Source organism: Helobdella robusta (genome assembly GCF_000326865.2).
Source record: "Helobdella robusta unplaced genomic scaffold HELROscaffold_17, whole genome shotgun sequence".
Classification (NCBI taxonomy): domain Eukaryota; kingdom Metazoa; phylum Annelida; class Clitellata; order Rhynchobdellida; family Glossiphoniidae; genus Helobdella; species Helobdella robusta.
The window spans coordinates 3,444,002-3,458,366 of NW_008703942.1; the positions used below are offsets into that span (position 1 = coordinate 3,444,002).

At 32.9% G+C, this 14,365-nt stretch overlaps 2 protein-coding genes across 2 annotated transcripts; both read right to left on the reverse strand.

Annotated features, from left to right (window-relative positions):
* Nucleotides 1–2,570: 2,570 nt before the first annotated feature.
* Nucleotides 2,571–3,338, reverse strand: HELRODRAFT_170383 (hypothetical protein; the record flags this gene model as incomplete). The annotated part of the gene is made up of 1 exon (XM_009016187.1): nucleotides 2,571–3,338. One exon carries the CDS (start codon nucleotides 3,336–3,338, stop codon nucleotides 2,571–2,573), a length of 768 nt encoding a protein of 255 aa, XP_009014435.1.
* Nucleotides 3,339–9,909: 6,571 nt separating this feature from the next.
* HELRODRAFT_170384 (hypothetical protein) lies at nucleotides 9,910–13,523 on the reverse strand (the record flags this gene model as incomplete). Its single annotated transcript, XM_009016188.1, has 4 exons — nucleotides 9,910–10,270; nucleotides 12,327–12,522; nucleotides 12,949–13,128; nucleotides 13,385–13,523. The coding sequence occupies 4 exons, from the start codon at nucleotides 13,521–13,523 to the stop codon at nucleotides 9,910–9,912; spliced, it is 876 nt and encodes a 291-aa protein (XP_009014436.1).
* Nucleotides 13,524–14,365: the final 842 nt, after the last annotated feature.

The following is a 14,365-nucleotide window of genomic DNA, read 5'->3' on the forward strand; positions in this document are numbered from 1 at the left end:
GTTATTTTAGTTTTTGGTATAAAACCAGTTAGTAATAAGTTTTAGGTTATAATTAAGTAAGTCCGAATCCTTCAGAGGTGATTTTGTTGAATAGAAAAAGCTAGCATCATCAGCATAAAGAAGAATTTTGAATATGGTTTTAATAGAGAACAAATCATTAATAAACAATATAAAAAGCAAGGGTCCAAGAATAGACCCTTGTGGGACACCTTTAGGTACCAAGATTTTATGGGAATTGACATCATTAACTCTTACATACTGGTATCTATTGAGTAAATAAGACATAAACCAAGAGTGAGATTTACCACGAAAGCCAAGCGCTTCAAGTTTACGTAATAGAAGAGTGTGATCAATGAGATCAAAAGCTTTACTGAGATCAATAAACACGCCAATTGTAAGAAGTCCATCATTCATATTAGAAAGGGTGTTATGTGCAAACTGAAGATTGGCTAATTCAGTTGATCTGCCAGATCGGAAGCCAAATTGGTTTTCCGATAGGAGATGAAAAGTTGTTATAAATTTGTGCATTCGAATATACATGAGTTTTTCTAATATCTTGGACAATGGAGATAATAAAGATATGGGCCGGTAGTTGTTTACACAACGTTTGTCACCTTTTTTATATATATAGGAATAACACGAGCAGTTTTAAATACAGTGGGGAAGACACCTTGTTTAAATGATAAGTTGAATATATAGGCAAGAGGTTTAGTAATATTGTAAATGCAGTTTTTAATTATATAGTTGCTGAGTTCATCATCAGATAAGGATTTTGCATTTTTCATATTACCAACCACATCTAAAATTTCAGATTCATTAACACTATAAATATAAAAAGAATTAGAGCTATTACCAGACAAGAAAGAATTATCACAAGAATTGTAATTATCATCGATAGAAAGTAAGCTTTCAATAAAGTAATTATTGAATTCATTAGAAATTGTCAAATTGTTAGTAACAACGTTATCATCAATCATTAATTGAGAAATATTATGAGAAGAGGCATTATTAAGCAACGAATTAATGAATTTCCATTTAAATTTTGAGTCATTGTTAGAAAATATATTACTATAATAGTTACGCTCAGCCTTTCTTATAACACTAGTGAAACGATTGCGGTGGTATTTATATATCTTTAGATTAGAAGGTGTGGGATTCAAAATACATTTTTTAAATAGTTTATTTTTTATTCTAGAGGCCTTTATGATGTCCCTGGTAATCCATCCTTTGTGCTTGTTGTTGTTAATTACCTTGATTGGAGCATATCTATCAATTATAGAGTTAAAGTGATTATAGAAAGACAGACAGGATACCTCAACGTTTTCAGATCCAAGTACATCATCCCATTTGGTCATGGATAAAATTTTATTGATAATGTCAAAAGTTTTAGTAGTGAAATGACAAGTACCTAAGATACCAGGTGGCTGAGAGGACAAATTTGTGCTATTGAAGAATGAAAATATTGGATAATGGTCCGAAAAATCAGATAAAAGAATACCAGCTGTATGTGGTAAAGAACTATTACTAAAGATGTGGTCAATTAGAGTGGCCGATGTATTTGTTACTCGTGTAGGTAATTCAATCGTCGAGGAAATATTGTAAGTTGCTAGTAAATTTTTAATTGCCATACTTTGAGTAGTGCATTTAGATAGGTCAACATTGATGTCACCAACAAGGTAAATATCCGTTGTAGGTTTAAGCCTATCCAAAATACATTCCAGATGTCTTAAAAAAGCATCGAAGGAAGAAGCAGGAGGTCGATATATGGCTAAAATTGTACCCTTAAAATAGTTGCAAGTAACATTAATACATAAACTATCTGAAAGATCATCATCAAATATCGATATTAAATTAGTTACAAAAGGAATGTCTTTTCTAATAAAAATACCTACACCTCCTCCAATTCGGCCTGTTCTATTTTAACAAGCAAAATTGTAGGAATCAATATTAACTAATTTACATGTAACGTCATTTAACCAGGTTTCAGAAACAATAATGAAATGAAATATGTTAGAAAATGATTTAATCAAAATTTGTAAATCTGACAGTTTATTAGTAACACTCCGACAATTTTAAACCAAAACTCGTTGAACAAACGCATTTAAATTTGCTACTTAACTAAATATTTAAGCACTTGTGTGTGTGTGTGTGTGTGTGTGTGTGTGTGTGTGTGTGTGGTATGTGTGTGTGGTGTGTGCAAAACATGGCAACATATTTTGACATTTCCACATACGAATTAAACGCCATGTGTAACATCCAGACAGACATTCGGATATAGATCATTCACTTTCTGCCTGCAATGACCAGTTGTGAGGTCGCAGAGAGGTAATCAATCAATCAATCATAACGTACGAATGTTAAACTCAAAAATGTCTCGGTGACAAAATCTTTTTTAGACATCACTCAAATGTAATGCGTACCAAGTTGACCATTATTCAGTAAAGTGACTCTAAAATCTGAGACATTTTTCAAGTTTTTATTTAGGATTTTTTCAAATTATAATGCCATTGATTCAAAAGTTTTGTTATTTTCGTTAATTCATAAAAAATTTGAAATAAATTTAAATGATCTTACTTATCGGAGATGGAGTTTTTAATGATGGCCGTGATGACGAAAGTTGTATTGAGCGGGAGTGTGGTGACTAGGAAGAAGCAGGAGACGGCGAACAACATGACGCCCATCCTGTTGAGACCACATGATCGACTGCCGACCTGCTCCGAACTTGATTTGTTTGCTGTTTCGCGGTCCGATGATGTCGACTTCTTTCCGACGATGTAATGTTTCCGCACTGAAAAGTTTTGATTGCTGCTACCGGTCTTGACGTTGACGTCTTCGCTGAATTTTATTGTGCAACTTTCACTTCCAGGTTTGATGTATTTGGGCGCAAAATTCGATTTGTTTAAATTCAAAATATATATTTTAGAAAAAGAACATTTTTTGGAATTATTATTTAGATTGTCTACACCATCGCCAGCGTCAGTGTCGGGAACACGTTTACAATTATTATTTTTATGAATGTGGTCGTTAGTTTTACTAGCGGGGACTGATTTTGAGGAGGATGCAGAGAGATTGTGCAGACGATGATGCTTCGATTTGGCAATGGCTCTTACGATAGCCAAGTTGAGTACAAAAATAATAACAAACGGCAATATGCTGTAAATCATGGCGTCCACCCAGGGCCACACGACTAAGATGGCGTACTCGTGGTTCTCGGAGGCCGTGCACATGGAGTTGACCAGGCCGTTCGTCCAGAAGAGGTGTATGTTGATGAGGATCATGATGATGGCCAGCATGATGATGACCAGGATGGCGTATCTGTCGGTGTTTATAAAGTACATATCAAAGTCTACTACCTCTCACAAAAATCTGATAATCATGTCATCAAGTCGTGCTTCAAAGTAGTTGAGAAATCGTTATGTTGGGCTACGTTCGCGAACTCTATTAATATCTTGCAAATGCTTGCCTGTAACTTTTTTGACATAATTTTACTTCATCAAGTGCAATTTGTTTGAAAAAAACTAAATGAATAAATGAATGAATGAGTGAATGTATGAATAAATGAATGAATGTACGAATGAATGAATGGATTGAATTTTTAATAGAAATCATTCTTGATTACCAACCAAGACTATTAAAATGCTGTTAAAATTTGCTTACACTACATAAATAACAGATTTTTTACTAAAATTTACAAATTTATCTTATGCAGCTGAAAAAAAAACTTTTAAATTGGACGAAGAAGAATCTCTGTCACGAGAAAATTGATAGATCAATTTTAAATTTGCGATTTAAGATTGTGTGAGAGGAAGAGTTCATTTTTATCGATATGATCGAAATGCTAATCCAAGCAAATAACAAATATCATAAATTTACATGTGTATGAACAAGCAGAAATAATAAATGAATGCCTCTAAAAACCTGAACAGACGATGACCATTTGTTTTTCATATGACAAGCTTGAGCGATGCCAATCAATATACAGGGAGACAGAGGAAATAAACCAAATAAACGAACAGTGAAATGTAAAAGGCTGGCAGAACACGTACACATCATTCATGTTATTTAGTTAACAATTAATGAGACATCTGATGTCTTGGGAATGCCCTGCTGGGAGTGCTGACAATTGAAAAATGGAGCAGACGTCCTGCCGCATATTTCTGATTTGCGACGCACATTTACCCGCCATTCTGCACGCACGCCAAACAGTCTACGTGCTAATATTTCTATTTATATGCAAATAAAAATTTTAATGATCTTTTTTGTGCTTTCGGTTAATGTTTAGCATAGATACTGTTAACAAATAACCGTTTTCCAAATATAATCTCAAAAAACTTTTTGACGTAATTATCAACTGTGTTGTAGACGTGTTGTCTTTGAACGTAAAGCTATCCTACGAAGCAAACAGATAAAAAAATTTTCCACACTTATACTGATCGTGAATGTAATATTTCTTCAAATTGATAGCAAAATATTAATGTGAATGTCCAACACGATTATATGTATGAACATAAGTATGTATGAAATGAACATGAATATGTACGAACCTAAATATGTATGAACATGAATATGTATGAACATGAATATGTAATATGTCTTCGATATTTTAGAGAGGTCGTTGAAAATTGATCTTACACTTTCTTTCATCTTTACGTCAGTGCATGCAACTATCTCTCATTAAAATGTTAACAACACTGAAGTTTCCGACTTGGACTGTCTCGGAACTCCTACCTGATTAAAACCATTTAACCTAATTTTGAAACTTGTTTTTACAACAAAATACTTGGTAATGACATTAAAAATGAATGAGAAACAACACACAGTTCATGTACAATCATCAATTATTGAGCTAATTTCAACTTTGATTCCCGATTTGATTGATGGAGCAATGTATTTCTCTAATCTAGCAAACATTTTTTGATTCTTAATCTCTTTGTTCACAAAATTTGCGATTATTTAAAAAAGTAAAATGTCGTTTATTGGTTTCTGTTCTTCTGATCTTTCGATTTAGAGAATGATTATTATTGCTCTAAACAGTCGTTTTAGTTGTATAGTGCATAGAAACACGCATGTTCGCCTATCACACGAGCCAAGTTAAAAAATATTAAAAAATGATGAAGCAGTTTGTTTTTGCTCAATACTGTCTACTTGAATCCTTCTCCAGCTTAAAAATTGTTTGGAATCGTTTGGGATTGAACTGCCAAAATATTTATTACATAATTGATCTGCATTGCAGTTTTATTTGATCGTATTCATTTTTAACGCCTGTAACATAGATGTCTCAATGAAGTAACACGCCGAGACACCTATGGGCTGGGATATTAAATTCCACTTCGAACGTTATATAGAGGAGGATGTTTTTATTGAGCGTGTCATATCATGTGTCATAATGTAGGCGCGCTAGGGGAAGGTCGACAAATGTTATGCCAGAAAATGTTGAAGAATAAAAAAAAAGTAATTAAAACGCCTATTTCAATTTCAAAGCATATCAAATTGGGCACAATTAAAAATTTCTAATTGAAGTACTTCCAGCGTCCAAACGTTTTGAAATAATTTTCTTTGGTCTAGAAAAACTTGTATTTGAAACTTGGTCGCAATTCAAACGGTAGAAGTGACAGTAATGTCCAATGCAATTCATCGACCTCGTTTGAAACAAACTGTTTTTCAAATAAACCTACGAAAACCATAACCTAGACAAAAATTTCAAAAAATAAACTAAAGAAACTGTTTACTGGAAAAATTGTATAAAATAATTTTTATCAAATTTGCTAATAAACTCTTTAAGACGTTGAAAACAACATCTGTCATTTTTCATTATAACATTCTTGTGTGATTGTGTCCAGTAGCCGAGCGTTGCATGAAAACAATTGACAGTGTATGTGAAATGTTAAGCTGTCGGTTCATGTTAATGTCATCTGTATTGTTGTTTGTTTGTGGTGTTGATGTATGTGTGTGCGTGCGTGTGTGTGTTTGCGTGTGTGATGTTTTTTTTTTCATTCAACAACAAGACTTAAATAAATAATTATTTAAACCAAATATCAAATTGTTGACATCTAACATTTATATCAAAAAATAAAAACAAAAATAAAATATCTGGAAAAAGCAAAAAGCACGTATGAAAATTAAGAGGAGGTAATTGCGTTGGCGATGAAAATTACATTAAGAATGACACGACAACAATGGTATGACAACAACAACGACATGAAAACAGCAACGAAATGACAACAGCAACCACTTAACAATGGGGGCGATAATTTTAAGGATATAATTTTGCTTTCAGGATTGCAGCGTTTGTTGGAGGCTATCATGGAATTGTAAAAAAAAACTTATGACATCCCACTAACGAGCTTGCAACTCTATCTGACATACCTACACATCGTCTGTCGCAAACACGCCAGCTGCCAATCAAAACAAAAAAACAAACAAACAAACCACTAACAACTGATGTAATCAGTCATGAACAACATGCATGCGAACGTGAATGCATACGCGTACGTTTGCATCAACTAACAAACAAATAAGCCGATATAATGTTCAATTATTTTTAGGAATACAAGAAATAGAATATTCATAAATATTTCAGTGATATCAGTAGGTAAGAGAACTGCATTGAAGAAAACAAAGGACCGCAAAAGACGAAGTAGTGCTGAAGCTATTCATCTTAGCACGTTAATTACATCTTTTTTTTCGCTGGCTCCAGAGAAATGTAAAAAATTTGAAAAGCTATGCAAAAGTTATTTACTACCCTGTTCAACGCTAGTAACTAATATATCAACTGCAAAACATTGTCCGAAAGTTGAAAATGTTAAAAAAATTTTGTGAGATTTTTGAAGAGGAAAATTCGCACCTGCAAATTGAAATGATGTACTAAAAAAAAGTAAGATTAAACCATTAAAAAATATTGAACAAATGACATTTAACGAACATTTCGAACGAGATATACGAATAACCACAAAATATTTGATGAAACTAAATTATTTTTCATTAAATTTCATCAGGATAGTGTTTATTTTATTATATGTCCAGAATAAAAATGGCGTAATTATAAAAAAAGCTAGATATAACTGATGATCAAGATTAACACAAAAATTTTAAAACGCCCCTGAGATTCCAACTCAATGACACTAAATATTCTGGTCGGCGTGTTTTGAATTTTAAGAGAGTGATGAATGTTGTTCATCCATGTTCACCATCATCTGTTGCTTTTCGTTTAGATGCTGTTGTTTGATTGGAACATTTTTTAATGATTGATTCGCAGATCAAACGTTTATTTTACTCAAGTTGAAACGTGATTGCAATTAAATGAACAAAAAATAAAAGTAAATGAGCAGAAATATATAACGTTTTTTAATGACAATGATAAGCTGTTCACGCAAATTTAAAAATAGATTTAAAAAAGTTTTCGTAAAAAAATCTTTTCCTGAAATTTACCAAGTTTGGTCAGTTATAAAATTAGAGAATTTAAAATAAATGACCAATTACTTTTTAGATTTTGAAGAAAATTTGCAAATGTCAAAAATGTCAATTTTCAAGACGTCACAAACTTATGAAGCCAATGAAACAAGCCAAGCCACCAGCCAATATCCATCTAAGCACACGATATACTCGCATGCAAATACAACACGCACGTAAAAATAGCAGGTTGGCTACATAAGCGTGAGCACTCTATCACACCTGTGATATCTCAACATCTCAGTGTTTCACGGTCATTATTCGTTTACAATTTGAGCCCCTACCATCCGAGCGAGCACCAACTCATCAACACAACAATTCAAGTAACAATAGTACAACTCATTGAGACAAAACAAGCAGATACAAAATGAGACAAATTTCATCTAATTTTGAAATTTCACGAATTTATACATAATTTTTTAATAAAAAGTTAATTTTTAAATTATGAATTTAACTTAAACGATTGATGATCTATGGAAAAATAAATTTTTTTTAAAACTTTATATCCACCGTTGATAAAAAAGCCAATGCATCATCAGTTCGTAAGGTCGGTAGATAAGCGTACCTGAGCAAACACACGCAAACTTGGTGGTACGTGAATAATTGAACCCTTCTTATACCCGGTGCAGTTTGGGTTTAAAACGTTTTCGCAAAATTACGCAGATTTGTCAATGAAGGAGATTTTGTTGATGGAGCAAACGTAGTTTCTGTACAGAAATTATTTTTTTTTAATTTAAAAATTCAAATTATCTTTTCATATACCAACCAAAAAGGAATTTTACAAAATCTATTTCCGAAATACATAAAAAATATAAATTTCAAATTGTTAGTTATAAGAGATAGTTGAAAATTTAATGAGCTTTCTTGAAAGCAGCAATTAAACGTTTTTGTGGTAGTAAAATCTTTAAAACCAGTAAAAAAGACATTGCGATGCAAACTTCCAACATTTATTCAACGCGCAATGTTCTTATGCTACAGTATAATCTTTCGTTTCATTGGATATTTAAATATTTACGATTTATTCATTTATGTGTCCATAAGCAGACTTCTTTGAAACTGACAAGCTAGAAAGAAAAATAATATTTGCGAATTAGTTCTATTATTATAAATTATTTACGATATTATTTATGATTAGTTTTAGCTTTTTAAATAGTTTGAAACCTAACAGTTATTAAAATTATTATTAACGGTGGTGAGCAGAGAGGTGTCGATCATTATAAACTTGTATAAAACATTAGTTAGCCCTCATCTCGAAAACTGTTCACGGGTCTGGAGTCCGGGTCTGCAAAAGGACAATGATATTCTTGAACGGGTACAGAGTAGAGCAACAAAGATGATCGAAAGAGTTGGAAAACTGGAATATAGGGATAGACTGAAAAAATGTGTATTAACAACACTAGAAAGGAGAAGATGCAGATGAAATCTGATTCAAATATTTAGATATATAAGTTAACAACTGGAAAAGAAGAAACACCTTTCACCAGGTTCTTTCAACTAGAAAAAAGAAAAGGATTGGCAGGTCATAGATACAAATTCTTCAAAAAGACAGAAAATCCAATAAAGCAAAAATTTTTCAGCAGCAGGGTGGTAAACGCCTGGAACGAGCTGAGCAATGAAATTGTCTCAGTGGATTCAATCAACAGTTTTAAAATCAAGCTAGGAGAGCTAGGATGCTAGGATATTTATTTTGTAGTGGTTCTTACACAAATGCTAGTCTACTGAACTACTTTAAACTTTGTTATTATTATTATTATTAAAAATCTTAGCGAGCTTAGTTTCAATTGTTAGCACGAAATTGTTGAAAATATTAAAAAAAAAAATTTAAATTTCTTTCAAAAAGTCTATTGAAAAGATAATCTCCTCATAAAAAACTTTTGCTATCAGATTATATCAATGCCAGCTTAACTCTTACTTGAAAGAATATTTTCGATTTTTTGTAAAATGCAAATTTGCTACACAATTCGTCCAAACGCAAATTATGTCAGTTGTTATTACAATTGTGTTGAAGTTGTTATTACTCTCTCTTATTTATTTCAATGCAAACATTAAAACCCTTTAGACGTGATTTCGCTGCTGTTTTTTATTCAAAAAGCACTTTATTGGCGTGGATTGGGTAAGCATTGATTGCTTGCTGGAATTTTTTTATTATTCTTTAAAAAAAAATCAGTATCTGACAGACGCAAAAACTGTTACAGCTTGCAATACAATAGTATGAAATGATAACGAAAAATAAATAACGGAGAAAAATGTTTAAGAATAAAAAGTTTGGAAAAAAATAAAGTAATGGTTTAAAAGAAAGATAAATAATATAATTTATAAAAAAAGATTAGTTTATGACTTTGTAAGTTAGTTAAGTCATCGATAGGAGTGAAGAAAACTAGATTGAGTAAATAATAAGGTTTTATTGAGTGCTAATATATTTAAGGATGAAGGGGTTATCTTGATATATTGATTGAGTGGCTACTTGATAGTTATGCTTGCCTTGACAAAGTTGTGTGTTGTAGTTTTGATTGTTGGTAGTAAAAGATGGGTGACGTGGTTGTTGTTGTTGTTATTGTTTACTTTCTTGAGCAGTCTTGAATCGAGTGTGTTGAATATTTGAGTGACGGCAGGATATGATGCATGTAGATAGTTGAGGCGAATTAGTTTTTTGATGAGAGATTGTAGTTGTTGAAGTTGATGTTGTGTAGCGAAACCAGACCAGGAGAGAGCTGCATATTTGATGGGTGAGATGATGAGTGATTCGGTGATGTCGAATAATTTGAAGCCTCTGAGACCATGGGAGCGAAGTGTTTTGAGTGCGTGAAATGTTTGAGAAAACCTTTTGTGATGATGTGATTGATAAGAAGTGTGGAGGTAAATGTGATGCCTAAAATTTTTAAATGAATTCGTGCCAGTGATTGATGGGTGCTCTGGAGGTAATGCTATTTTCTTACGACTACTCCGAATGATGAGGTCGAACGATTTATTGAGGTTAAGTGACAGATTGCATGGCTTTGACCTTTGATTTGAATAACGAGTTTGCTGGAAGCTGCAAACATCAACAAAATCAGAAAAACATTAACACCGACATTCGGTTCCGCTGTAAAAATTGTAAGCCGCTACGTTAATGTTCTGATGAAATTGTTTGGAAAATAGTTGAAGCATTGGTTTGAAACAAAGAAAGAACTATTTGAATTAAAATCCGCATCAAGTATACAGGCTAATTGACTTGACACTATCTTACTGATAGGACTCTTAATTGAATCAGAGGTTTGCCCTTCAGTTTCAAAATACTAACACTTACAAAAAATGTCCAATATGTAAAAGAAAAAATAACTAACAATCTTATTTAAGCAAAACGTAAAAAAATCACCCTAAAAAAATAATGCCTATTTTATATAACAAAAAAATTTACAAACTTTTTTGTATAAAAAATTCAATTTGAAAACTCAACAAACAACAATTTCATTGGGCAGAGCAAAAAATGAGCAGCAAGAAGCACACGCATCATATGGTCTCTCACATTTAATGGCCTGCTGGCAAGCAGAAATTTTGCGAGAAATTCGCGTGTCACATAAACATGAAGGCTCATTACGAAGGGCACTCGCAGTCTTCTCGCAACGTCGCTGTGATCATTCACTATAAGATAACCCCGTTGATATTGCAGGTACAAAAATTACAAAAATATTTTTCCACAAAAAACATTAAAGAATTAGGCTCATGATTTTTAAATTTTTATTTTAACAACATTTTCATGAAAAATCTTGTTTATTCAGCACTTTTTTATTTTCATTTATTTTAATACCCATTTTAACAATATTTTATTTAAAAAAGCTTAATTATTACACATGCTTCTTCTTTCTCGTGCCTTATCCTTTCAAGACATTAGCGACCATCGACCTCCACAAAACCAGATCTTTGACACTTTGTAGTAGTTGAAATGTGGTGATGTTCAATAAGTGACACCAGGACTTCACAAATGTTTTGTCACTCACAAAAATATTTCAAATTCATTCAATGCGTGCAGTTAGTTTAAATTAGCAACATTTTAATATGTTATTTTAATTATAAGGTAATAATTTAAAAGTTAAAATTTAAACTTGATTTAAAATATGCTAAATAATGTGTTCATTTGGACCGTCAGTCGATTGAAAAATGAATTAAAATAAATGAAATGCAGAAATAAAAAAGTGAACATTTTGCGATAATTATATTACATTTATAATTCTGTCTCGTGTTTCACAATTTTGTTATCAATCAAATCTGTAAGAAAGTTTCTAAATTCATTCATGTTATTTGATGTTCTGTGATGTTTGATTTTGTAACTTTTATTCAAATCAATTTTAATTACGTTTAAATGAAAATCATTCAAATATTTTACATAAGTTTCAGCTGATTTTATTATTTTCGATAAGTTGTACGAAGTTGTAGCAGCAGGTCTCTGATTGGGAAATACAGAAAAGAATTGGAAGGCGTCTATAAGGATTTCATTTGATAAGGAAAACAAATGAGATGCACATTACACAAGCAGCCTTCAACAGTAAATAATACGATTACTAAAATATATGGTTATAATATTTTTATTACTTTTTTAGTCGCGGTTAAATACTTTTTTAGTCGCGGTTTAGTGTTGGTCCTAAGTTATCAAAAATTATTTTTTATAATATGAAGCTCACCAGACACAGAGTTGCTTACGATAAGAATCGCTTTTCACGCTTGGCTACATCTGGACGTCTGTGTCACACATGTGAAACTCAGAAGTGATAATGTATTTATATGCATGCGTAATCCCCGCATTATACGCACGATTCGTGAAGAGTGCATTTGAAATGGTTCAGCGCGCAATAACAACTTAATATAAACAGTTAAAAATTGGAATGAGAAGATATACCGACTTCCTTCTGCAGACGTTTGACCTCTTTAGAGGGTGACAGACGACCACGTAGCGTTCAACTGTCACAGCCACAATGAGCCACACGCTGAAATCGCTGACTGTCGATCCAAGCGCGTTTGTCAGGCGACAGATGGAATCATATTTCAGGCGAATGTCAAGGTCGGTTCTGATGGCGGGAATCCATAATTTGATGAAACCTGCGTTGGATTTGATGGATTGTGTTTGTACTTTGTGGTAATGTGGTTTTAAAAAGCACTTTTTGATAGTAAAGAAAAAAAATGATTAGAGAGCTATAAAGATGATATTCATGATTACAGTTGAAATGATGACGGCGATAATCAAGAGGCACAAAAAGATTACAATAGTAAGAGTAGATAAGATGAAGACAGTAATTATGATGATAACAATTAATACGGAGTGTGTCTGATGAAGATAGCAAACCATCATTCACAGACCAAATCAATTATGTTTCTGCATAATGGAAGAGGCAGATAATGAAAAAATTATACATGAAACATGCGCTCAATAATGAAGCATCTTATGATCACCATCTCAATCGGCATCACTATCTTAATCAGCATCACCATCTCAGCCGGCATCACCTTCACCATCACAACACTGACCGATGCAAAGGACGACAGTATCGACAACGGAGAGGACGATGAGATAGAGGTAGGCAGATATTATTCTCATAGACTTTCTGGTCAGAACTAAGAAGGACAGGAAGTTGCCAACCAATCCAAAGACCAGCAAGATGGGAGTAACGTAGAGAAGGAGGTGTTTTGTCAGTTGATTCACGTAGGCTACATGACGACGATGATGATGAAGATGGTGATGATAAAGATGATGACGATGACGATGGCTTTTGGAAAATAATATAATACATTTTGTCATGCATTTTTAACTTTCGATGTTATAAATATATCCCATCAACACAAGAGCATTAGACATTCAAATCAACACCCAGTCAGACACCAGACAGACATTCAGTCAGACACCCAAACAGACATTCAACAAGGGCACAGACAAATATACATACATACACATAAATTGACTGACCAGCATTCGTGTATGAAAATCTTTTAAACTCTTCCAGGGTCATGTTCAGACTGAAAAGAACCTCTTGTTTCTGCTTTTCGTTCATTCTCTGGTAGACATCCCACATGTCCATATCCGCCATCTCCAATGCTGGATCCATCATGTGACTTTGTTGTTGTTGTTGACGATGATGATGAAAATGATGAGGATTGTGAAGATGAGGATGACTTTAATGGATGGTGACGATGACGGATAATGTTGATGACGTTGTTGTTGTCAATGATGACGAAGATGAAGATGGTAATGACTCTAAGAATGATGACGATGACGACTGATGTTGTTGACGGTGATGACGATGAGTGTAGTAATCATAGTAACGATGATAAATTAAACGCCAACGATGATTTTTTTATCTTGATGATTGGTGATGATAACAATACTGCTGCCATTGAGCGTGACAAAGATGATGATGATGACGAAGATGATGACGATGATGACGAAGATAGTCGTATTAATACTCCCAACTAAGATGCATGCATAACAATGAGATTATGTTAATGACGGCAGTAAAAAATAAAAAAATGCTTGTGATCGGTAAGAGCGTTAATGAGAAACAAAAAGAATTTATTGATGATGATGATGATCATGATGATAACCATGATGTGAAGATTATAAGGTGGTGACGGGAGAAGGATGATGACGACGATGATGGTGATGGCAAGAGAAATATGTTTTTTGTTGATTGATGAGAATAAATAGGTTTCCTTAGAACACTGAGACGTCATCATCATCATCATCATAAGCAGCAGCAGCAGCGGCGGCGGTTGTCGTCGTGAGAAATGTCATTAAAGAAAGGAAGATACAAATTTCTGTTTTGTCATCGAAGTCAAAAATCTGCAAAAATATTTTGAAATTAGGATCACCATAATAAAAAATAATTATAAAACGAAGTAAAACAATAACTTTCATAAAATGCATTCCCAGATGTGTAAATAATAAATT